Source organism: Carassius auratus, chromosome 31 (assembly GCF_003368295.1).
Source record: "Carassius auratus strain Wakin chromosome 31, ASM336829v1, whole genome shotgun sequence".
Taxonomy (NCBI): domain Eukaryota; kingdom Metazoa; phylum Chordata; class Actinopteri; order Cypriniformes; family Cyprinidae; genus Carassius; species Carassius auratus.
The window spans coordinates 8,290,636-8,316,522 of record NC_039273.1 but is presented as its reverse complement, the minus strand read 5'-3'; the positions used below and the strand labels follow the sequence as shown (position 1 = coordinate 8,316,522).

Here is a 25,887-nt window from a genome sequence, read left to right as displayed (position 1 = left end):
AGTATCTATAATTAGAAGAACAGGCACAGAGGGATGTCCTAGTTAATTAGTTTAAACGTGCAACAAATGTGCGACTAACCTCTTTTAGCAATGTGGAGCAAGTTTAAATTAGCTTGAGGGAAACTTTAAACCTCTATGAGTGATTGTGATTAGGCAGTTATCGCTCTATTGGACTGTAAATCCATATATTATGCTTTAAAGGGTTTGAGAGCAAGCACTAGAAATTTAGAGCCTGTGGGACAATTTATTTAACATTACTAAGCCACAGGAGAGGAGGTGCACATTGGTGAAAATGTAGCAAAGTAATATCACCAAGTTTAGATTCTGTAGTTATACATTCTTGGCCCAATAACCACACTGGTTTAAATTCTCAGCATTTTCTAATAATCGTAGATCATTAGAATAAGATCCATACTAATTGAAGTTATTTAATGTGTCTGTCAGTAATACTGAAACCACTATTTGCCATAAGACAAATTCAATCAAAAGCATAAAACCACTGCTTAACCTCTACTGTGAAATGGGGTTAGCAAGAGTTGCCATGAGCAAATTGTTTACCTTCGGTTCCCTGTCAGTCTCTCCGGAAAAAAAAAAAAATGACATACCTGCTCTACTTCTGACCCTGCACTCTAAAAGTAAAAGGTACTGTATGCCTTTGTTACATCTGGAGACATATTTTACGTGTCTATCTAACTGTTTTTAACTGTATAGGGTTGTAGATTTGGAAATGACCAAAATGGGATGTTCAAAAGAGAAAACCAAACCAAAACAAAACAAAACAAAACAAAACAAGAACAGAACTGTGGTGAGTGGTGCAGGTGTCGCTCATTATCAATTACTCCACCGGCCTCGCTCCGTTCCCACGTCTCTCGGCCCCGCCCACTCATCGCAAGAACCAAACATATCAAAAGTAATAAACAAACAAACAAAGAAACACATACAATTTCTTTCTTCTGTTGTACACAAAAGGAGACTTTTTTGGGTCCAACGAAAGTCAGTAGGGTTTAGTGTAGTTTTGGACCCAATGTCTTAAAATATATTCTCTATGTTCACCAAAGAAACAATATGATGACAGGGTGATGATAAATGATAACAGAACACATTTGGTTTGAACTATTCCTTTAAACAGAGTAAATGTAAAGCCCTCCCAGTTTCTTTGAAGTATCAGTACTATGGGTTGTGGCACTTCTGATTTTTTGGAACAGCTTTCTGGTACAAGGTAACTTGGCATATTACTGTAATTCACCATGGCAGACCACAAGTACCACATGAATTTCAATATACCCAATGGTGGGTGTGGGAGTTTTTGTGAGTTTTGGTTGGGTGGTTTCTACCGATTAGTGGTTTATAGGTAAACCTATGTCAACAACCTAAATGAGAGCCCTTCGAAGAGTTCTTCCAACTTAAACCTCTTAACTGTCTTAGGGATTTACATATCTATAAAATAAACAGTATAGACAAGTATAGAAAAAGCCTAAAGGTTTATTGTATGCTAACTTTTCCTAACAAAATGGTTCCTACAAAGATTTACAAACAGTATGTGACTGTAATGGTTTGCATAGAACAATAAATATTGGCTTAAAAGTTATCTATAATAGCTTATGTTTCCTCTTTGCTTTTTTGCTGTTATCAGGAAGTACCAGTGTGGTTTTATGTTTTCTTAAATTGCTTCATGATATCAGGGCATACTGATGGACAGCAATGTGACACTCTTTGCATCTCTCAGCAGAAATCACAGAGGTTCGGTTTATCTAAAGTGTAGGTGCAAATGCTAACATGACAGAGACAGCAAAGACGAGCCAGCCGGGGAAATATTTCAGTATACTTTACATCAGTCTCAGCTGATTTTTGATAGGATGATACCAATGCGACCGACAGCCTGTTGCTGTATATGCAACAATATTTGGTAAATTAACTGCATTAAAAGGGTTTATGTGCAATTAAGCTAGTAATTCTGACAAAAATCATTCTGGTTTGGCAGAATAACAGTTTTAATCTTCTTTTGTGTAGCCGAATGAAGCGGCAAAACAGATTAGAAGGTTACAGTAATGGTGATTAACAATTCCATAAAAACACAAATACCAGAGGGAGAGGGGAATAAAATCAATTCACTAAAAATGACATTCTAGCAAATGCAAAGCAAACATTTAGAGAAAAGAAATCAGGCACACCATATTAACAAGGAGACACATCACCCACAATGCAAAGAGAAACAGATGGAGCAGAGCCCTCATCAGTTCAACTGGTTACATCCCAGGTGATACACACAAATAGACAGTTGCCTCATTTTTCATACTCACTTCAATCATATCTGAAACATCGTGGATGTAGTATTTTGCCACAACGGCGTTGGTGGCTGCCAGGTTCAATAAATAGTCGTTGCGGGCTTTAGTGCATTTCAGCTTGTTCTCAGAGTACTTGGCTTGCCTCTGGAAAAGGGAAACAAAATCGAGAAGAAATCAGTTAATATAATAAATATTTTACTGATTTAATATTCCAATCTATTATTGGAATATAACTGGAAATTCAAAATGTATTTCCACATGACCAAAGGGGAAACTAGCCCCACTCTCTACTATCAACAAAATTATTATTACATAGTTTATTCAAAGACATAACATATAATATATATTTGGAGTGTACATAGATCATAACTCAAACTACACTTGACTAACACCTTAAAAAAATTATGTGGGGGGGGGGGGGGTGTTCCATATACTGTAGTTAAAAGCTTTGAATAAGCAATCTACAACTTTTAAATATATTAAATTGCACAGAACAATAAATGGATCAGTTAAAAACATTTAATTCGGGGAGCATGAATAAAAAAAAAAACATGATATGAGAGTTCTCTGTGAATTGGAACATGACACAGAGACCGAGTCTCATCTGCTTGTGTTCTCCAGCTGGGTCCTGCTGAATTTTTCATCAAAAAGCTTGAGCACTCAAAGCAGACAGCTGCTCTAGTATCATTAATAACAGCTGACTGCTACATATACATACAGGTGTGCTAAGATCAGGTTGGAGTCTGCTAGCCTGCAGAATCAGGTCAGGCTGCAGAGAGAAACACAGAGCATCTATGGCTACCATGGTTATAAATAGTGTCAGGCTGAGTGGCTTTCATGCCAACATCTCTACGCATTGCAGGATGGGAGGGAGAGAGAGAACAGCAGAGAGAGAAAGAAAACAACACAAAGAGCAAATGAGAGAGCGTGCACGCTGGGTAGTAAAGGAAACAGAATTCATTCACATAAAAAAATGCCTTGTGTGAAAAGCACAATATTGGTAAATGTTCATTTTTACATTTTTTTATGGTGCCTGGTGCCATAGTCACTATGAGTTAGCTTCCTATTAATTCATGGAACCAACTGTGAATTAGCATGGATTAAATGATTTACAGCTGAAGTCGGTAACCTGAAATGCTGAATCTGGTTTGTGTGAGTAGTCAGCCATTCAGTCGCCAGGCCGTCTACAGTCTCTGTATTATTATTGTTATATATAACTTTCTTAACGTTTATTATAACAAAATAAAAATATTTAACAAATATTGCCATTGAAATATTTCACTTTAAAATAGTGCAATAATAATAATAATGATAATAATATACTTTTGTAATAATTCACTGTAAAAATAAATACTATTAAAAATATATATTTTTTAACTATTTAAATGCCTTAAAAGAAGCTTTTATTTCAAAGGAAAAATGCAGGAATCATTTGTTAAAAAAAGGACTCAAAAAGGAAAGAGGATTTATAAGCACTTCTCATTACAAGCTTGGGAAGATTATAAGTGACCCAAACTTGGAGCACTTGAAGAGAAGAGTTTGTGTGGAACAGCATTTACTGCCAATCGAAGCTCAGGGTTTGCATTAGGAAGTTTTCTGGTTTGATCCTTGCAAAGAGTGTCACCATTGTGCTTTTGAGCACTTAACAAAGAACAAGGGCACTTAACTCAAGGTTCTTCCAGAGGGACTATCTAATAAGAGTACTGAAAGTTGCTTTGGATAAAAAGACATTGGTCATGATGATGCAATATGGGCTATTTACTTCATTCCACAGTGGTTTTCGAAGGAAGTCAAGGGGTGACAAAGGGGTAGCTTTATTCTCCATTGTGCATAGATAATATACACCACCTGAAATAACATAATCTTTCTTTTAAAGGGTCACAATCCTGCTTGAGAATGTCGGGAGAAGAAACTAATTTGATTTTAGGCTGCAATGGCCCTTTGGTTTAATAAAAGCAAGGAGGCATTATGAGTCACTCTGCAGAGCATTATGAGCTCAGCTGCAAGCTCACCAGAGTAATCTCACCTTCTCCTTCATCTTCTCAATCTTCCTGACCGAGCTGCGGCGCTGGGGTCGGTCCTCATGGCGCAGGAGGTTGACGTTGAGGTCTCCAGATTTGCTAAACTGTTTCTCCTCTTGTTTCTCGGCCTCCTTTAGCTTGCTTTCTGCACTGATGCTCTCCGTGTGGTACATGTGATACGTCTTCATCACCTGTAGGATGATATAAAACACTATAAAGACTAGTTTAACAGCATCACACTTAAACCTAATCAGATGGGTTATGATTAAATCTCAGTCATGTGAGTTTTTGTCCTAGCTAGCTGTGAAAACAAATGATAGTTGCAGATGATAATTGGTTTTCATTTCTGCTGTTTCACTTGGTTGCCCCGCCCACTCCAAAATCTCATTGGTCGGAAATCCTGCTTCAGGAAAATACCCTTTAAAATCTTCTCAGCTATGTTTTAAAAACATTTTTTTAACAGGCTAATAATCTTCCAGTTACACCAATGGCTTTTGGCATCAGTGACATCAAAACTGTTGGGATACTAAAAGCACAAATTATATGTTAGATATATGGAGGAGAATACTTTCAGAAAAAAAAAAGAAATACACAACTGTATAAAACTTTTATTCAGCAAGGATGCATTAAATTGATTAAAATAATGTTACATAAAAATGTAAATATACTTTTTATTATTCAAAGAATCTTAAAGGCTGGAGTAATGGCTGCTGAAAATTCACCTTCGCCATCACAGGAATAAATTACCTTTTAAAATATATGAAAATAGAAAACAGTAATTTTAAAGAGTAATGTTACTGTCTTTACTGCATTTGTGATTACATAAACGCAGCCTTGGAGGAGAGTATTACCTTTGCGCATTAAACTGGGACAGAAGAAAGTAACAATCACCGAAAAGAACAAACACTTCCAGTTTATGTGGGACAAAATCCTGAATTATACTAGAACTTTCATAAAAATGTAAATGAGAATAAGTGCCGCAGAACCCAACCCAAATGTCAAACAACAAAATGAAACATTTCATAAATGTTATTCTCGCGTTTACTCAAAATGAAGACATTCATGATGATATCCGCGGTGATACAAAACAACTCAGCCCTGACACTTCCTTGAAATGATTTCCAAACTATTTGAATTCCAGAGAAGCTGTGCAGGTCTCGGTTGAGAAAGATCAGCTGTATTCCCGTCAGATCACCTCATGAATATGCATAGGAGTATGAACTTGGCAGCAGAAGTATCCATAATCCTGCCTCTTTTCCACCAAGTCTAAGCCTTCCATTCAAGCCCAGGATGACAGAGGCTGAAAGAGGGGGCGATCTAAGGACAATAAGATTCTGAAGGAAGTGTGTATGAAACACAAAGCCGAATTCAAACAGAACCGCACATTTCGTTGACTCTGATGACAGAGCTCTCTGTACGACTGAGGTGTTCACAATGATGTAAACTGTTTTACCTCGTGTCTGATTGGTGTGACCCAGTCTGCTATTCAACCCCATTATCCTCTCTGCTCAAACAATGGAACACTTAGAATAGAAGTGGAAGGGGAGGGGGGGTTCACTGCACCATTGCCCAGCTTTATTCCGCTCCATGTAGCCAGCAGATGCCTGATGGTGTTTTCAATAAAATGCTTATTAAATCAGCCAGCCTGCAGGCGTCCACAGAATGCTCATCTGCACTAACCCTGACATTAATGTACATACACTCAGCTATTTCACTCTAACTTTACACCCACATATCATCTGATCATTCCAGAGGAGGTCATCAAGTGCGTCCGCATGATGGCATGATGCATGCTTTTAGTGCTGCCTCCTCTGTGATTTAAAGGTGGAATGTGTCTGTGCTACCCCAATATAAAATTAAATGGCAAAAACAGTTGTCTGCACACCAGTTTGTCTATTGTATATTATTTGGACAAACAAGTATTCCTGTCTCAACAAACAAGCAAAGCACCACAGTCACCATGTTTCAATTTTATTGTGGAGGTTAACCTATAAATGCCTATGGCTTTCACCAATAAAAAGAAATGCTCTTCATAAAACGTTCTTCTTTTGTGTATCAAATGTCAATTTTTTAATGATTTACTTTAGGGGTGTAGCAATCAAAAAATGCAAAATCGATGCATCATTTACTGAATTTAATAACTGATGATAATAATGAATCTGAAATAACTATAATGATATCCAATAAAGTGTACATATATTAAATAAAAATGACATTTTTGAAAATGAGTCTGCTCATAAATGAAAATCTAAATGTTATATGAAACATGAACTGTACCAAAATCTGACAAATCATGAAAAAAAAAAAAAACTAAATATTTACAATTGTATTACCTACACTCTTATATCGGAGTATAAAAGAATTACAAATGTTACCTTTATGTGACAAACTCTTCTGAGCTTGAGGTCAGGTCAGGACAGGAAAGTTGTTGGCCTAGTGGTTAGAGAGTTTGACTCCTTATTCTAGAGTTGTGGGTTCGAATCTCGGGCCGGCAATACCAAGACTGAGGTGCTCTTGAGCAAAGCACTGAACCCTGGGCGCCGCAGCATAAATGGCTGCCCACTGCTCTGGGTGTGTGTTCACTGTGTGTGTGTTCACTGCTCTGTGTGTGTGTGCACTTTGAATGGGTTAAATGCAGAGCATGAATTCTGAGTATGGGTCACCATACTTGGCTGTATGTCATGTCACTTTTTTTCACTTTCAGTGTCTTGTGCTCACCAAGGCTGCATTTATGTAAATAAAATTAAAGTAAAAACAGTAATATTGTTAAATACTATTATGATTTAAAATAACCGTTTCCTTTTTCAGGATATTTTAAAAATGTAATTTATTCCTTTGATGGCAAACTTAAAATCAGAAGCTATTTCTCCAGACTTTGGAAATTATTCTAATATGCTGATTTTATTTTGATAAATATATTTTTATGAATAAGATCAACTGCACCATAAAATATGAACAATTTTAGTCACAAATACTTCAAAATATTGACATACACATGATGAAGTTAAATGCTCTAAATTCAATATACTTTAAACCATTAGTTTTGTTCTTCGACTCAATATAACATGTTCCAGTCACTAAACGTTACACAGGATCCAGGCCCAATGTCCCTAGTATTCCCTGATGGAAAAAGCTGTTTCCTCAGGCTCATTAGGAAGAGGATGCAAAGGATATTTCTCAGAGAAGTGCAAGCTGTGTCTGGCTCCCGGACAGATCACCAGCTCTTTTAACGGGGGCTAGTAAACATACACAGATGTCTGAAATGTCTTTCTGAAAGCTAACCGATTCGGTTGTGTAAACGATGCAGCCATTACAAAGTTGACGGAGGGCAAAGTGTGCTCGAATCTGCTGCAGTATGCATGTTTGAAGAGACCATTAAAAAAACATCCTTCTATGCTGCATGGAATATTACTTACAAAGGTAACACATCATCAGCAAATATGTAACATTACAACCAAATGATACAACTTAGAACTGATCCATCAGAATTTAAATAATGACATTATTATTTAATAATTTTCAATGACACAAAATGGCTAAATTGTACAGCACTCGAAGTGACACGATCTTAAATCTGCAGGCAGAGTGAAATTATTATCAATAAAAATACTGAGCAAGTTAATAAATTTGACAGGATCTATGTACTCCAGTGCAGGAGAAAATTAGGTTAGCACTCAGCTCCTACCAAAGCTGTCACCCATTAGCTCATGCTGTTTAAAGAGAACACAGCAAAGGAACATGTTTACAAGCAGGTTTGATGGACATGGCTGACAACGAAATTGTATTCACAGGCATGTTGAGGTGAGATGACCTAAGGCTGAAAAGAGCAATGCTTAGGCAAGATCGACATTAGATACAGCACTGGGATCTCTTTAAACACATTTACTTATGGTATACAAGATTGAAATAAAATGTAAATGTTTCACACAAATGTTTTTTAATAGGCTGGCAAATTCTGCTCCGATGAAAATGTGTAGCTTGCAAAATAACCATAGTTTAACTGTAAGAACACATGTAATAATCCTCCTCGTGGTTACATCAAACTAAATACGATTTCTATAAAAAATCTATGGTGTGTTTAATGAAAACAGTAGCTTATAGTAACTAAGAAACTGTAACTATAACTCCTCTCTCTCTCTCTCTCTCTCTATATATATATATATATATATATATATATATATATATATATATATATATATATATAACTTTCAATAAAATAACAGCCTCGGCTAGCATCAGTAAATCTATGGTAAACATATATTAGTATTCACAAAGGATAGGGTAATATTACATTTTTTAAAACCATTTCTATTTATATATAAATATATTTTTATTTCTTATATATATATATATATATATATATATATATATATATATATATATATATATATATATATATATATATATATATATATATATATATATATATGTATATTGAACATTTGAAAAATTAAAAAAAATTATCTTCAGCTTTGACTAAATTGCAATTTTTACTAAAACATTATTTTTAAGGATTTTTTTTTTTTTTTAGGAAATAGTTCACACAAAATAATAATAATAATAATAAAATCACTGCTGAAACCATGTATTTTAAAGCAAAAAATGTGCCTTTATATCTCACCCAATGAATCGCATTCTCAAATTCTTAAGTTGAAGAACTGACCAAACGTTTATTCTCACATCAAACACCAATGAGGTTTTGTGGTCTAAGTTTGTCCGAGAGCTGTGTCTCATTTCCTTTTACGAATCCACATTAGCTCAATATTTGAGCATTAGCCAGAAACCTTAAACTAACTTGCAATGATTTATATACAACTTCCATTTCCACAGAAACAGCCCGGAGCACATCTGTGTGCTTTTGTACTGCGGTACTCACCCTAACTGCTCCCACTACAACATCTTGAACACTGCAGAAAAATATGAGGCATTCACAACTAAACTATTTACCTGTCAAACAGCCAAAAATAAACTTTCTGATGCTCTGCACTGCATTCAGGCTGATGCCTTCAAGATCCTGAAGAGTCAGAAGACCATGGCAATGAATGACAATCTTGTTCAGAACATTAAAGAATAGGAAAGGTAGGACTTCAATTTCAACAATAAACATCTCCTGTTTACCATACCATAAAAGAGACACGAGATGCAACCTGGTTGAATAAGACAAACAAAATCATATTATTTATTTGGTTTTGAAGGTCTGCAATGAAGGTCTGCAAATTTAATTCACACTAAATTAAGTCACATGTCAATGTCTTTAGGGAGGGGCTCCCAAAGTCAACACCCAATTATTATGCATAGAAGCATTCTTAATAGAGCTTCAAGTGCAGTCGTGCAAGGACACTACACTAGTTTCCTTAAAGTGGCAGAATTTATAATGAGCTGTTTTTCTATCATTTAGAAAAAGGATTGCTGTTCTCAAATACAATACAGAACCAATTTCAATGTTCTTCAGCTCTCATTCGTTATAGGTCTGTTCACAGGCAAAAGCTGCTGAGCTTTCACTTTTCACAAACTGTGTGCAAAATCCACAGAACTTTCCATTACAAAAACAGCAAACTACTGCTTTCAATTTTTCAAGCTTCTTAGATGGAAAAAAAAATAGAAATGTAATTTTGGTGTTTAATCTGATTGACAGATTACCTAGACTTTGCACATAGAAGAATGTACTGGGTGAACAGTTTAATGAATAGATATCGACATACTTTCCCCAGCTGATTAATCACTGTACATGAAGACAGCTGTTTTGCATTACAATTTTTCTTGAAATGTTATATTTAAATACACAGATGAGTCATTGTATAATTAGATATATTAGATATGCACTCATCTGCATACGTTTCTAGAACAGAAATCTAAACATTAGATTAAGCCAGGTTCAAAATTCTTGTTTTTCTTGCTTGTTGTTTTGTTGACATGGGGGAGTTAAATGTTTTACAGAAGGGATTTAAGATATCTCTTTTTATCACTCCATAAATCAGAACATACTGTCAACAGCCAGAAAAATAAATCACCATGTTTTCAGGAACGAAATGCTCTATAAATCAGGCAAATGAAATATAAACAAACCAAAAATTTACCAGTGCATGAAAAAAACTATTATTTTGCCTGTAGCTCCTTGCTTTAATACCAAAGAAAAAAAAAGTCAAGAACCATTGATCATCCTTATTCTCAAACACATAGCAAAACTAATGCAGAAATTTCACATTGGGACTGTCAGAAGCTTTACATTTATATTTCGGTCCCACTTTATATTAGGTGGCCTTAACTACTATGTACTTACATAAAAAATAAGTACAATGTACTTATTGTGTTCATATTGTATTGTAAAACACTTTTGCTGCTATTGAGGTGGGACAGGGGTAAGGTTAGGGAGAGGGTTGAAGGTATGGGTAAGTTTAAGGGTGGGTTAAGGTGTGAAGTATGGGTTAACAGTGTAATTATAAATGTAATTACAGAAATTAAATACAGATGTGATTACATGTCGTTTTTTTTATATAAGTACAATGTAAAAACATGTATGTACACAATAAGTACATTGTACTCAATTATTAATTAAAATGTAAGTACATAGTAGTTAAGGCCACTTAATATAAACTTGGTCCTATATTTCTTATTCTACATTCAGAAAGCACAACTCAAACCAAAGGTAGGGGGCAGAGGGATCAATACTTAAGTCTACTAGTGCAGGCTCGCTTTCATTATCATTGTCAAGCTGTATATCAAGAACAGTTGATCAGAACCAAGCCACTATGCTCTATCAAGCAAACGTTATATAGAAGTTAGCAAAGTGAGACAAAATTTGTGATATTCATAACACTGTTCAGCATAATCCTCAGACTGCTGAATGATTGATGTTAATGGTGAACCTACTACCTACCAATGTAAGGGAAAAAACAAACAGACATTTAAAAATCGTATATAGAAATGTATGCTTCATGATGTTTAAAATAAATAACATTTAAGACTGCTGAATTAAAAATGGCAAAACTGCAGAACTAAATACATATTTTACATGTGTGTGTGTGTGTACATGTGTACATATATCATCAAAACTGATAACACGGCACACAGCCTATACTCCAATAATACAGTATCATACAAAAGCCCACATTTCTGTGTCTACTTAGCAGATAAATTACATACTAAATATTTTGTGACCACAATGATGCAGGACGTAATAATTTAGCTCTTTCTGCAGGGATTCTGTATCCTGACAGGCTCTATTTGAGGAAAAAATAGAAAGGGTGGCAGGGGAAGGATAATGATCCTCTCCCATGTCTTCTCCAGCGATACATTACACTCCCTGTCAGTGACCTTGAAGCACATCAGCGTCAGAGCGCCTGATCCCAACCCGCATTCAATAATTTAAAAGGAAGTAACAGTGTATTCCTGATTCATAACCATTGTATCTGTTCTCGTAAGGATTTAAGAATGGCTTAGGACTGTTTTATTGTTTCCGATATTTTATGGTTGGTGGGGTACAACCACATTTTAGACTTTTCTGACACTGCAATTTACAACCAAGAGATGACACAACAGGAGAATGATCATATGAGCTATACTGTGGCTAGTTTTATCCAGAGATACGGGTGAGATATTTTACTATGCAACCTGCATAAAGATGCAAAGGGGAATCTGGAATAGGTCGAGTGATGGAGAAGAATCTCCCTATGATGTCCTGTCATGGGTGACAACATTAATCTCAGCCTGCTCCTCTGCAGAGATAGCTTGGATTTCATCCAGGGAGAGAAGGTGAAGCCCAAAGAAAGAGGCTGCATCTTGGTTGATATACAGTAAAAGAAACTAAAGCAATGGAATCAAAGACGGATTCCGGCTTCTATTGAACCAGATTCTTAAGCAACTTAAAATGCAATGAGGATGTGATGTTCCTACTATAATACTCTATCAGGTGACTTTACCAATCTACTATTTTCCCATCACTAGCACTATCACTAATAGTACCACTTTCATTATTACCTGAAAAAAATCCCATCCTTTAACAGAAAACTATGTGAAGCAACAGTTTCTTTCTTCGCCAAATTGTCGCACGGCCAAACAGTTTTTGTTTTTGGCCAGAGAGTCAAAAAAACGTTTCCATGGTGCACGGCAGAACACAGCGGGTGAGAGCTCCATTCAGAGGGAGAGCGAGAAAATAAAGAAGGAAAAATAAAGAGAGAGAGAGATTGAGAGACATTATACTCACAGTGTACAGCTCGTTTGTCACTTTCACCAGCTCCTCGTGCATCTGAATGCCAATTTCTTTACTCTGCAACACACACATAAATAAAAAAAATATATGTAAAAAATGAGTCACAAATTAGGCAAACCCTGCAGTAACAATACATTATTATAATATACTGAAAAACAACAACAAAAAAGAACAGAATAGAAACATTAAAAATTCATTTCCTATTTGCCACACAAGTACTGCAAATTCATTTCCATTAATAATTTTTACAACCCCATGTTTTTTGATGGTGTCATGTTAAAGATGTTGTTTTCCCCTTTTAGTAGTCATATGTGGCACAAATATATTTTAAAATAAACCTACCAAGCATCACAAACATACTTGATCCAGATCAAAAATGCAAGGTTTTAAAAAAAAAATACATAAATAGTCACACTTTATTTTAAGGTCCGATTCTCACTATTAATTAACTATTAACTGTGATTTTGGCCTCAATAAACTCCTAATTAGTACCTAGCATTAAAAAAACTCCAAATACATAAAAAAGGCACAACAAATGTAAATAAATAATACTCATTAATTAAATGATCTAAATCAACTACATTTATCACATAACTGTATTGCTTCAGGCACACAAGTAAATTTGTACCGATTTGTGGAGCATCTAATTGACCTTAAACGTCTCCCAAAGGGCATCCACTCAAAATAATAATTCAAAGGGTGTGCGCAGTATCCTATAATTTGATGTGCCATCCTCATCACTTGCTGTTCATAATAAAATGTAAGACTTGGCAAGGGAACACCTTACATTTTTGAGCACGTATTAACAAAACCTTGCAAACGATTTTTGTTCTTTGTAGACAATAAGGAAAACCAACAAATAAAGGAAAAAGACTGGATACTTTCAACAAATGAATTTTCAACAAATTAAAGTCCTGAGAATAACGCTCTGTACATTCAAAGAATTTAGCTTCCTCTGCACAAACGATCTTTGATGTTTGTGAAAACTGCTTATGCTTTGCTGTGGTAAAACATAATTTAATAATGCTATAAACGAGTTAATGGGGAAAAAAAGACAACTCTACGAGAAGAGAAAAACATTTTGTACCTCCTCCCACACAGCATAGCTACTCCTGCTTACATGCACATGTACACACACCTGTTGCCATGTGAGCCGACAAAATGTAGTGCATCTAACTCTTAAGTCAGAGGCACAATCTGGCAGATATGAGAGGGCAAGAACTCCAGGGAAGCTGGAAACTGTTCACTGCAAGCACAGGTTTTTTCATTAGGTACAAAAGACAGACTGGCTCAGATAGACACATTGAGACACAACAAAAGTCTGGTAAAACTCCCATGCCCACAGAGTCTACAGGTACAAGCATTCCTATCAACTGTTCAAAGGCTGTGAGTAGGAATGGTGCATTTCTCTGAAGAGACTCAAAAAAAAAAACAAAAAAAAAAAACATATCAGATGACAAAACCATGCAAAGTACAAAAAAGAAAATAAAACATAAAATGATATCAAATGGCATGTAAAACAGATTTTTCTAAAGTTGTTATTGCTGACTGAAAACTAAAACTATCAAAAAATTGATTTTGGGAAAGCTGAAAAAAAAAAAGTATTACTTGAAAAATGTTAACTTACATTTAGAAATTATTACAAAATATAAAAATGCAATAAAAATAAACCTAACCAGAAATATTGGACAAAAGACAAAAATGCATAACAAAATAAAATAAAAACACTAAAATTAATTAATTTAAGATTAATTTAATTTTATATAAATAAATACTGTATAATACTAAAATAACTACACTACATGTTGGTGGAATGATCCATCCTGCGCAAAGAACATTTTGCAATATTTTGATGCAATATTTCATATTTTAAAATATACATAACTCGTGAGCTTGATCCCAGTCTACTTGAATGAAAATAATGGACCATAATTCCTAGTGATCAATAAAGGAGCAGCATGAGTAGTCAGACCTGTGCTTAGGGATTAAAAATAATCTCCCTCTACACATGAATGTGTACATAGATATACACACTTATCCCTGCAACCAATTTACAATCTATTCATCCATTCTAATGGGATAAGCACCTTACCTCATACAGTAAGTGCCTCAAACACCTCATGCATATGTGTTGATTTTGTTTTTAAGAAACATATAGACTCAATATAGCACAAAATCTAATGAAACAGATTAAATGCCTGAATAAAAAAAAAGGTTTTAAGCATATAATCACTACTCAGGAGACTTATTTGAGTACAGATTTAGTAAGACATCAAAACAATATAACATACAGTCTAAATTTATATTTATTTTGAGATTTTTATATCTATATAAAATTAACAATAAAATGCCTGGGTCATATGTTCAGAGAAAAAACATAAAATTATTACCGACAATTGCTTAACAAGACAGGATTATATCTTGTAATAAAATGAGGTGTTCTCTTTTTTTATCTTCTCACATACCCACTCCAAATTCATGCTTTTGCTGAGCCAAATCAGGCATTATTATGGCCCATGTGTATTGAGAATCAGTATTACTGCATACATCACACTCACAGCGGAGAATATATGGCAACAGCTCTCAGTGGAAACCTCTGATGCAATATGAAGAAAGAGCAAAAGCCACTGACACACTACAGTCTCTTGCCGCTGGTAACACTGCATAAGAGTGTTCAAAATGCTGTCAAGCTACAATACATGTTTCCCAGTTTTTGCTGCTCATACATCCTCATCGACCCACCAGCGAAACATTTCGCTGACCTCAGGTGTACGTTACTCATCTCACTGTGTGCTGGAATCCTCTGACGTGCACAAAACTGCTGTTAGTGTTTACTAACTGCTACTGAGTGGCTCAAACACGTTATTAAAGAAAACGTTAAAATAAGAGCTTAAGGATGTAAGAAAGGCTATTCATTATCATTCCAGACATCAGACTCATGTTTTTAGGCTAGTGATTCTCAACTGATTTGGATTTAGGTCTCATATTTCACACTAGACATCAAGGATTGATCCAACACAAAAGTTCCAAAAGTAATCAAAAATGTCCTAAAAAAAATCACATATTGAAATGTAATAATTATATTATGGTGTATGTTTTATTGCCACACTGTTATAAATATAATTATAAAATATCACATTTCTGAACATGTTCAGTTAATTTTAGTGAATCAAAAACACACTGTACAAGATATGAACATGTATTGTATTATTATACGTTTGTAGTATATGTTAATTTTATGGATACACTCATGAACCTGAGTACAAATTTAGTTTCAATGTATAGAATGACAATAAAATTAACTGAACCGAACTGGCTTTTTCTACATTTTAATAATATTTATGATAATTCATTAATGGTGTTTATCATTTTTGTATAGCAAAATATTTTGGGGCATTCTAACTTTAATATGCCAAAATTAATCAAAATTGGATCAAAATGAACTGTATTCTGAATCACATTGAACTGAAACTGAATTAAGAGTCAAATCTGTAAAGATATGCAGATCTGTTTATAAATATAAGCCTGTCACATCTCAGCAGCACTCAAGCATGCATTCATAGAGATAGGGTATCTTTTAGGTGACCTTGAGCACACTCACTGCAAGCAATTAACAGCTTCCCAGGGTGCTCTAGGTGTGTTTTATTGGTTCACAGTCACCTCACAGAACCACTCTCCTATGAATGGCGGCTGGACACACAGGGCCTCACCTACAGGAAAAGCAGCCAGGTGTAAACACGCTAGCAGTGTTTTGATTACACCACAGGAATCCAGGCTATGTGTTGACAGCGTTCCAACTCATATAGTCCAGACCCAATAAGTTACAGTACACCACGGAGAATACAGCTAGTAGCTGCACTTCTCACCACAGTATAACTTTAATTCTGAGAGGATGTGCACAAATAAGCTGTTGTCACCCTGTGAGACAGCATGCATTTTAACATGCACATTCTTTTTGTTGCATACCAATTGTACACATTTCTGCAAGCATTTAAATTCAGCCTAAAATTCCAACAGAACATAAAATCAGAAGGAAGACGTTGCTGTGCTAAGAAAAATGTCTGCCAAGAATTTGCATGCAAAAGTATAAAGTCGATTGGCTGTTTGAAAGAATGAGTTAAATAATGATTTTGAAGCAGCAAAGGGTGTTATGATTTCCCACATTTGGAAGAGTTCAGTGACTCCCATGGAAGATTCTTTTTAATTACACAAATCAGATTTTTTTTCCCTCGCAATTCTGAGAAAATTGCTAGATATGAAGTCATAATTGTGAGACACAAACTCAGAGGTGCAAGACATAAACTCACAATTCTGAGATTATCTTGCAATTCTTCTTTTTTTCAGAATTAAAAAGATAAAATCTGAATTGTATATATATATATATGTATACTGTATGGGAGAAGAAAAGGAAGAATGTGAAAGCTATAGACCTTTTTGAAGAGCCGGATGACGTCCTCGCTGATCTGAGCCAGGCGAACGATGACATTGTTGATGTAGATATCGTTAAGTGTGGCATGATCTCTGCTTTCTCTTCGAGTCTGGCTCAAAACCAGATACCAGCAGTTTACTGAAGAGAGAAGGTGTTGTTCTTTCCTAGAAGGGCAGAGAAAGGGATAATAATATTAAATACTGTTATAAGTTGGCTTGCTTACATTTTTTACCTTCCAGCTTAAATGTTTGGCACGTTCTCCATATAACATATCATCTTCCCATAACTGTCAGATTGTCAAATGAAATTCACAAGGCCTGCACAATACATTTTCCCCTTTGCTGAGTGCAAAGTTAGCAATAGTTGTTATAAACTAACAAATGCAGCCATACAGTATTTATTCACTTTTATAGACGGTACAGCAGATTTAAATGTATATTCACAAATGAAAATTCTACCATCATACTGTTACGTACATGGACTTTCAGTTCCCTTATTTGGTAATCTTCATTTTCTTATTTGGTTAATTGATTGATCCCCACCTGTCTCCATTCACCTGATTTCTCCCTTGTGTTTAAATACCCTGTCTTTTGAGTTACTCCTGGTCCGTTATTGATGTTGTATCCTAAGTTAAGTTTATGTATTATGCTGGATGTGTCCCTTGTTCCTCTGCGATCATTAAAAGAACCCCTTTGTATATCATCTTCCTCGTGCGCCTTTATTCACACACCCGCTGCCCGTAACACATACTAGCCATTGTATTACAAACTATGGGAAAAAATACTGTGGAAGTCAATGACTACATCAACAGCTTGGTTCTTAAAAATATCTTCTTCTGCGTTCAACAGAAGAAAGAACCTCACACAGGTTGGGAACAACTTTTTGGGTGATCTTTCCCTCCCAACACATACAACAAGTATTCAACACCACACTTGCAGTACTCGGCACCTGACAGCAAACTGATCACTTAATACCTTAACACTGCTAAAAATAATAATGCCAAGAAATCATCCTAGCTTAAACTTAATCAGCTTTTGGGACCATAAGCTTGTGTTCTGTGGTAACCCTTTACTTATTTCCTTAGTCCTATCTTCTTAACCAATCAACAAGCTGAAGAAGAGGGAATGCTAAAATAAATAACAGAGTTGTGATTATTGAAAGCCGAGAGATAGAAGGATGAGGCTTTGGAGGCAAAGGCATAGGGACAGAACATCAAAGTGTGGCCTCTTGTGAGAATTAGGGAAATGCTAATGGCGGCTAATGAGGAATATATATCTCCCTGCTGCATGTGACGAACGTTATCAGCCCTGTAATCTGCCCTCAAGTAAGGATAAACAGTAAACAAAGAAGCATAGGCCAACCAGCTCCCTTTGCTGTTATGAAAAGCTTACCAAAAACAAATGCTGCAAATCTTAATATATAGAGACATCTATAAGTATTTCTCAAATTGATTCCCCCCAAAATGTAAACAGTAAATTATGTTTGGTGATGTTAATAGTGCACATTTTAAGGAATCATCAAAAAGTCTTTTGTTAATGTATCTTAATGAAGTCAAGTTGATCCAGACATGTTATTATAAAGTATTACCTACAAATGGACAGGTCCAAAAGCATGTTAAAACATGGTACAATGCATTTAATGCTTTTATTGCATTTTAAACTGATCTGCTGTTCTGCAAATACTCAATGAAACGATATGACAAATGTCATATGACTTGCAAAACACAAATGAATAAGCAGTCTGTTCATGCATAGATTCCTCTTAAACGTAAATGTTATATTCAGAAGATAAGAACTGCATTTACTAGAATGAGGAAGAGGAAGAAGTGTAACGCAATGTGCTGGATCACACATATGCCGCAGCAAGGAAATAAGAATGTGCTGAAAGACGAACAGCTTAAAGTTTATCTGTGAAAAATGATCAAAGATTTTTGGCCTCTGCTTTTGAAACTGCCAACTGTAGCACAAGGCCATAGGCTAGATCTCTACAATAGATTAGAAACTGCCTTATTTCATCTAAAACTGTGGAAAGAAATTATCTGGGCTGGCACCTTTTCCTTTAGTCTCATTTACAATTTTTTTTTCAATATTCAGAAAATAGATCAAAAGCACTGTTCTGACTCTACAATCAAGGCCTAAAATTATTATCATATGATTAATAATCACATTTCTCCAATTGCTTTTTTTATGTCCATGGTCCATAAATAATAAAAAGAGTCAAAGATCACATTTAAATCTAAATTTATTTTCAAAGCCTTTGAAACAAGAGTGCAATGCTCTAAGGCTCTCACACACTCATGTTTTCTCTAGGCTATATGTAGTTAAAATGGGTATGGGTAGCAACAATGCACATCAAACTAGCGTAGGGGATCTAAATCTAAAGCTTGCTGCAATAAAAAAAAAAAAAAAAAAGTTAATAATCTGTCAATCTGTAAATGAACTGGTCAAAATGACTCATGAATCAGTCTGCTCATAAGTCAGTGTAATAAATTGAATGACTCACTTATTGAATCACTCAGAGAGGCTCTTGATTCATTGAACTAATTTACTGAATTACCTGCAAGTCATTATGTTAGTTATGCTCTCAAAAGTACTAGAAGAATCATTAATAGAATAATTAGGAATCAGAATTGTTAAAAAGGAATTATTATCACTAGATTCTAATACCTACAATGAACATCAACTCGAATACAGGCACAAATCTGTGCACCCTTACATGTGCACCTTAACCATGTACAATTTTCTTCTTATATAACTTTAAATAAAATATCTGCTGATAGAAAGTGCTTATAAAAGAATTATATACAGTCAGCTTTTTTAACACACACCAGCTGCCTTGAGACAGCTAATGCACTGTGCTGTGCTGTGATTATTTGTGACAGGAGACAGGGGCTTCTGGAATTTGATGATATCCTTTTTGTAGGCCACTTTAGTCCTCATAAAGCCTCTGGCACAATATTGCAATTTTAAATAAAGTTTTATCATATCTTGGCGTTGAACTCTTGCCTTTGATGTTAAAAAAAAGGTTGCATCAAAATACCAGTTTTTTTAGGTAAGTATTTGAGCATTTTCTTAAATTAAGAGCATCTGAGTTGAATGATAGTTCATGCTTTTGTTTTGTGCAGTTGACTGTAAAAAGTTGCATGTGTTTGTTTAATAATTTTGTATATTTGGGGTAACACATCCTTAAGCGTAGCAAACTAAAGTTTTCCAGTATTCTATATCATTTAATCACCCTCATATGTTCCACAGAAGAAATTAATTAATATGGGCTTGGAACTACAAGAAAGTGAGTAAATGATGACAAAATGTTCATTTTTAGGTGAATGATTCCTATGAACGAAAGCACTTGAAAACTAAAAAGATATGTCTCTCGTTGTTTCACATCACTCTAGATGCTAATTCTACCAGTTATACTGCAGTTCCTCACACGTCAATACAAACACACGTTATAAGCAGCTTCGATCGAGCGCACAACTGCCATTGAGCCACAAAACAGACTGATCTTTAGAGGTTTCCAGTCAGAACTGAGCGAGCATCATGTTGCTCTTAATCTCCACATATCGGATCCTTGTAAACAACTCTCTCAAACCCACTCGGACTCCAATACTTCACAGCTATGCAACCTGGTGAGTCAGAAATTATTAAAAAAGGAGAAATGACTGAGTGTCAATGAGTAAGTGATGGTAACTTTTTCGTAAGGGATATGTGCGTTTGATTCATCAGTGTGAAGTGAAATTAGAATGCATGCAAGTACACATATGAAGCATACACAGAAAAAGTGATACATTTTAAGTGTGTATTATTGTGTTTTTTCTAACCTTTAAAACTATGCAAGAGACCCTAACCTAACCTAACCCTAACCCTAACTCTTATCCAATGCTAAGAAGTGATAATAAGTAGTTATCCATATTTTGCTCAAAATCACCCACACAGAGTATCATCGGGGTTCAAAATCACTTCACACTTAGCTTCATTATAGCAACACAATCCATAAAACACAATCATACAATCACACTCGCTGCCTGCCACAATATTCATTCAAGAAAGTGTTTTTTGTGTGTGTGTGTGTGTGCCAATCCCAATTAAACTTAATCAAAGAGCTTTTAATCCAGTCTGGGGTGGCTTGCTGATTGCTGAAGCTTATCTCCTGACGGAGAGGCAGAGGAAGGAATCAAGTGCCAAATCAGGAATTGTAGTGGAAACAGAAACGGGGGCACACGCTCCCCAGTTCAAACGCATTTCCGTCTTTTAAGTAAGCTTCAATAAATTGCAATTGCACATTTTTTTGCTGGTCCACCAACCCCCAACACACTAATAACACCCCCCAATCCACAAACACGCAAAATGAGGCCACCAGTGTATGATTGCTCCCAGCTGTAGACCCATGAGAGGACTGGAAAAAGGAGAGAAGAGAGAATTTTGTCAGAGCACTGAATGCTAGGACAAGGATTAGCTCAAAAGCTCATTGCTGATGACTTGGACCTCGTTAATCGTGAGAGGTAGTGATGGTTCATTCATGAATTCAGTTCACAAAATCTGAATCTAAATCAAAATCTATTTTCAAGTATAGCATAATGACTCACTGACCTTTTTCACAATTCTTAAAGTCAACATGAAATGAAAATTTACCCTTTTTATTTTGTAAATACATGTTATTGATCTTACTGTGACTGATTTATCCATGTAAATGTAGATTTTTGACTTTATAATATTCTAAATCTTGATCTAACTCAACAGCCTACTCTTTGGTGATATATGCTAGTCACTCTACCCCTCCACAATCAACCACAAGTTCACATTCATTATGTTTCAGTCTGTTGGCTGAAAAATAGTGTATGGGTGATATGAACAAATTTTATTGTACTTTATACCATTTTGGCATCCTTTTTGAAACTTAACTGAATGGGGAAGTAAATTATTCTTATTTTTGTGCACTACAGAAGAAAGTAAGTCACACAAGTTTGGACTGTCATGAGTATGTGTAAATTATTTAAAATTTTTGGATGAACTAATCCTTTAATGTCTAAGTCTGAGAGATTCATTTTCCCAGAACACGATCCCAAGGGCTTTGGCATGCTCTCAGAGAGGCTTGGCAGTGAGTGAATGAAGGCCGGAGGTAGAAGGCAGGTGCTGCTGTGCGAGGAGTGGAATACAGCAGGAACGTACTGCAGGGCAGTTTGATTTCAGGCTTCTGTCCAATAGGCTACAGCAAATGTGGTTTGCATGCTGCCACATCTACACCAGAGCCCAAAACCATCATCATGTTCTTACACTACTCAGCGTCGAAAATTAATCTTTAAAGGAAGCTATCAATGGATAAATGGATACAAGACTAAAGACCACTCAGTAGCAAACAGTACAACAACTGGTACTGGTAAAAAAAAAAAAAAATTGTCCTGTCAGACTGTAGGCACTTCTTTGTCCCATAGGCAAGTGCATGAAATTCATGCATAACTTATAACAATCTGTATGGATTTATATATTAATGGGATTATGAATTTATACTTAGTGAATTAATGTCACATCACTATGATCAGCATGTATAAAATATGGGTGAACATGTTTTAATAAATTGACGATAGTGAATTTAGCTCTGATTAAATAAGCTTGTCACCCAAGAGAGCATACTTAACCATAAGTAACAATTACCATGTTTACATGTACTTCAATTTAATATTCCAGTTTATATGTTCAATAGACTTTGGAATACTTCAATATGTATTCATGTTCCTCTACAGGAAGTACCGAAGACATCCTCTCTGGTTATTAGTTACACTGAATTTTAGTAATACGGGATAGTAATTTAAATCAACTCACTGAATTCTTCTTATCTCACTGCAATAGCACCAGTATTATTTTCATATCACTGAGATACTACAATGTTTTTTTTTATTAATATTTTAGATTTGTATTTCAATTTTAATTAAAGTTCTTAGTACTTTTAATTTTGTCGGGTGTTTAATTTTATCTATATATTTTTTATTCACTTTTTTTTATTTTAGTTATTTTAGTACATCATATTAAACTAAATGAAAAAGAGAAATGTTGCCTTCGCAATTAGCTAAAATAGTTTTTTATTTTAGTTTAAGTTAAAATTAATTTTATTTCATTTCAACTAATGTTTATTTTTAACTATAATAACAGCGCGAATGAGTTAAAAACAATTAAGAAAAATAAGTTAAATTCTAAACTTCTAAATAAATAGCAAATAGCAAAATCCATGTACATGAAAATGCAGTCATTGAAACATCTAGCAGAAATAGAACTTCTCGATTAATGGATGACAGCAAACATTTTATTCACAAGAACATATTTTCCATCCTTTTAAGTCAATTGTGTTCTGTCCCAAGCATGAAACATTTTTTATATTGAAATTGAATGCATGCAACCATCACAAGTTGAACAGTCTCAATGCATCCCTTTCCAGTTCTTTGCCATCTTTACATAAAAAATCTTTTTTTTTTTTTTTTTGCCTAGCAAAATAACCTAGTGTTCACAGCTTAAATTACTTTCCATCAGCCAAGCCACCCTTCAGAATATATATGCAGATGCCTTGACCCTCATTCATATATACATTAGAAGTAATCTATGGCTGCTTTAATGCACAGAGACAGAGCTGAACTGCAGACCAGACTGGATTAGTATTCAGGTATTGCGTGTTGCAAGTCTCAGCACCAATACGCATCAAATGAGACTGCAATAACAACACATTCGGGCCAGGGAACGAGGCAAGATAAGAACAGGAAATAGGGTGAAAATAAAGCTAAACATTTGCAAACACACACAAGCATACCGACTTTGTGTTTTGACTGGTAAAGCAAAAAAAAAAAGGTAAAAAGGCTAAATTAACAATACTTTTGTAGACACCTTATCTCCTCTAGACATGTCATGTTCTGTCTAGAACTACATAAGTTGAAGATAGTTAGGGTTCTTTTATGCAGGGGTTTTTACCTTTATAAATAGATAGGTGTTACATACAGTATTTGTAGAAATAAATGAACATGTTTAATCTTGCAAAACCTGTAATATCTTACTTGTCTACGCATTAAGTTAATGAAGAAATTTACTTAAGGACATACCATTGCTGCATTTGGTTGCTGTGGGCAGTCAAAGCAAAGAGGAAGATATAACTTTGCATATACTATATTATTTATTCCACAGCACTCCTGAATGGAATACTCAAGTGAATCTCAGAAAGTAGTTTTCTTATGTAGTTTTGAATTAAATTTATCAAAATTTACAGTAAAGACATTTATAATATTACAAAAGCTTTTTTTTAATAATCTTTGGAAAAAGGGGTCATGGTTTCCACTTAAATATTAAGCAACAAAACTGTCATCATCAAGGATAATAAAAAAAAATATGTTAATTAAGCACCAAATCAGCATATTAGATTTCTGAGAGATCATGTGACTCTGAGGACTGGAGAAATGGCTGATGAAAATTCAGCTTTTCCATCACAGAATAAATTACGTTATAAAATATAGTAAAATAGAAATCAGTTATTTTAAATTGTAATAATATTTCAGATTTTTTTCATATATATATATATATATATATATATATATATATATATAAATTTAGCCTTGGTGGGCATACGACTTTTTAAAAATGTAAAAAAAAATTACCGGGCTTTAAACGGAAGTGTATGTGTATTATACACATAATGTACATTTGTATATCTATAAACAATATCCTGCAATCAAATGTGTTCCTTGTTCCTGCACACTGCTGCATTTTGTCTGGGAAGAGACCATAAAACTGATTCTAATCTGAAAGAGCACAAGTCCATCTCGCCATCGAAAAGAAAAAAAAAAGTTTGTTGTCAACTTACAGTATGCATTGTTTGTGTGTGCTTGAGTCTTAGCATGAGTCAGCTGAGCTTGCTGTGAGGCTTGCATCAGCAAAACTAGAACCCAAAAGCTGGCAAAATATCAGAGAGGAGGAAAGAGGAAAGGAGAAAAAAAATGTAGTACAAAAAGAGAAACAACTATAGAGAATGACAAGGCCAGACGCAGGGCCAGGAGAGCAGCAGCCACTGGCGCTGCCGTTCCACATTGTTGTCTGCTGTAATGTAGTCAATGGTGCAGTGAGACTGGCCCCAGGAGCAAGCAGCATACGGCCCTCCTTCACCAGCTGCTATTAATTAAACCCCACCAATCCTGCTGCAACACACTTGCAAAACAAAACCTGACAACAGTACATTCAGCAGCACATTCGTAAAGTCAGAATCCAAATATCTAAAAGGGGTTTCCACCCTTGAAAACAGATATATTCACTTTTATCTCATTCCCTGTTTCTATAACCTTATTAAAGCTAGCATTGGTAAAATCCTTTATTTTTTTTCACAGCCAACTATGACCAATTGAGGTCTTGTTAGCAGAAGTTTTCCTGCAGATTCAGAATCCAATGTTGGCTTGATGCCACAGGTGCCAATAATCACCCTCTGATCTCATGCACGCAAGGAAACACAGTAGCTGTGTTACTGCAATGCTTTTACAACATCTATAAACACAAAGGTTTTCTAAAGTAAATTTCGTTACTAATGCCATTGCGGTCAACTGAATCAACATATGAATTTAAAAATGTTGTTTATTCTCCATAGACTTAAAGGAGAGTTCCTGCAAAATAGAAAATTCTGTCATCATTCTGTGAAAAAAAGAAAAATAAATTGTGAACAATGTTTCAACTGTTTTTATCCAAATACCCAAAGTAAAGGGTCAAAAAACAACATTGGATGCCACTGACTTTTACTGACATTTTGCAATCTTCTTGTGTTGCACAGAAGATTTATGGGTTAGGAACAACATGAGCATGAGTACAAGACAGAATTTTTTTATTTTTGGATGAACTATCCCTTTAAATTTGAAAGAGCACAAGTTTGTCAGATAAGGAAAGTTGCTCAGGTAGAGCAACATTTTTGAGGTCGGGTTAGCAAAGA

General features: G+C 35.1%; 1 protein-coding gene across 4 annotated transcripts in view; it reads right to left on the bottom strand.

Annotated features, from left to right (window-relative positions):
* Window positions 1-25,887, bottom strand: part of LOC113050447 (SLIT-ROBO Rho GTPase-activating protein 3-like) — a 71,993-nt gene that overhangs the window by 24,390 nt on the left and 21,716 nt on the right. For all 4 annotated transcript variants that reach the window (XM_026213407.1, XM_026213409.1, XM_026213410.1 and 1 more), the window contains exons 3-6: window positions 16,946-17,108; window positions 12,510-12,572; window positions 4,312-4,497; window positions 2,301-2,429 (exon numbers count right to left, since the gene is read on the bottom strand). In XM_026213407.1, coding sequence (XP_026069192.1) covers window positions 2,301-2,429; window positions 4,312-4,497; window positions 12,510-12,572; window positions 16,946-17,108 — 541 coding nt within the window. The remainder of the gene's footprint in view (window positions 1-2,300; window positions 2,430-4,311; window positions 4,498-12,509; window positions 12,573-16,945; window positions 17,109-25,887) is intronic.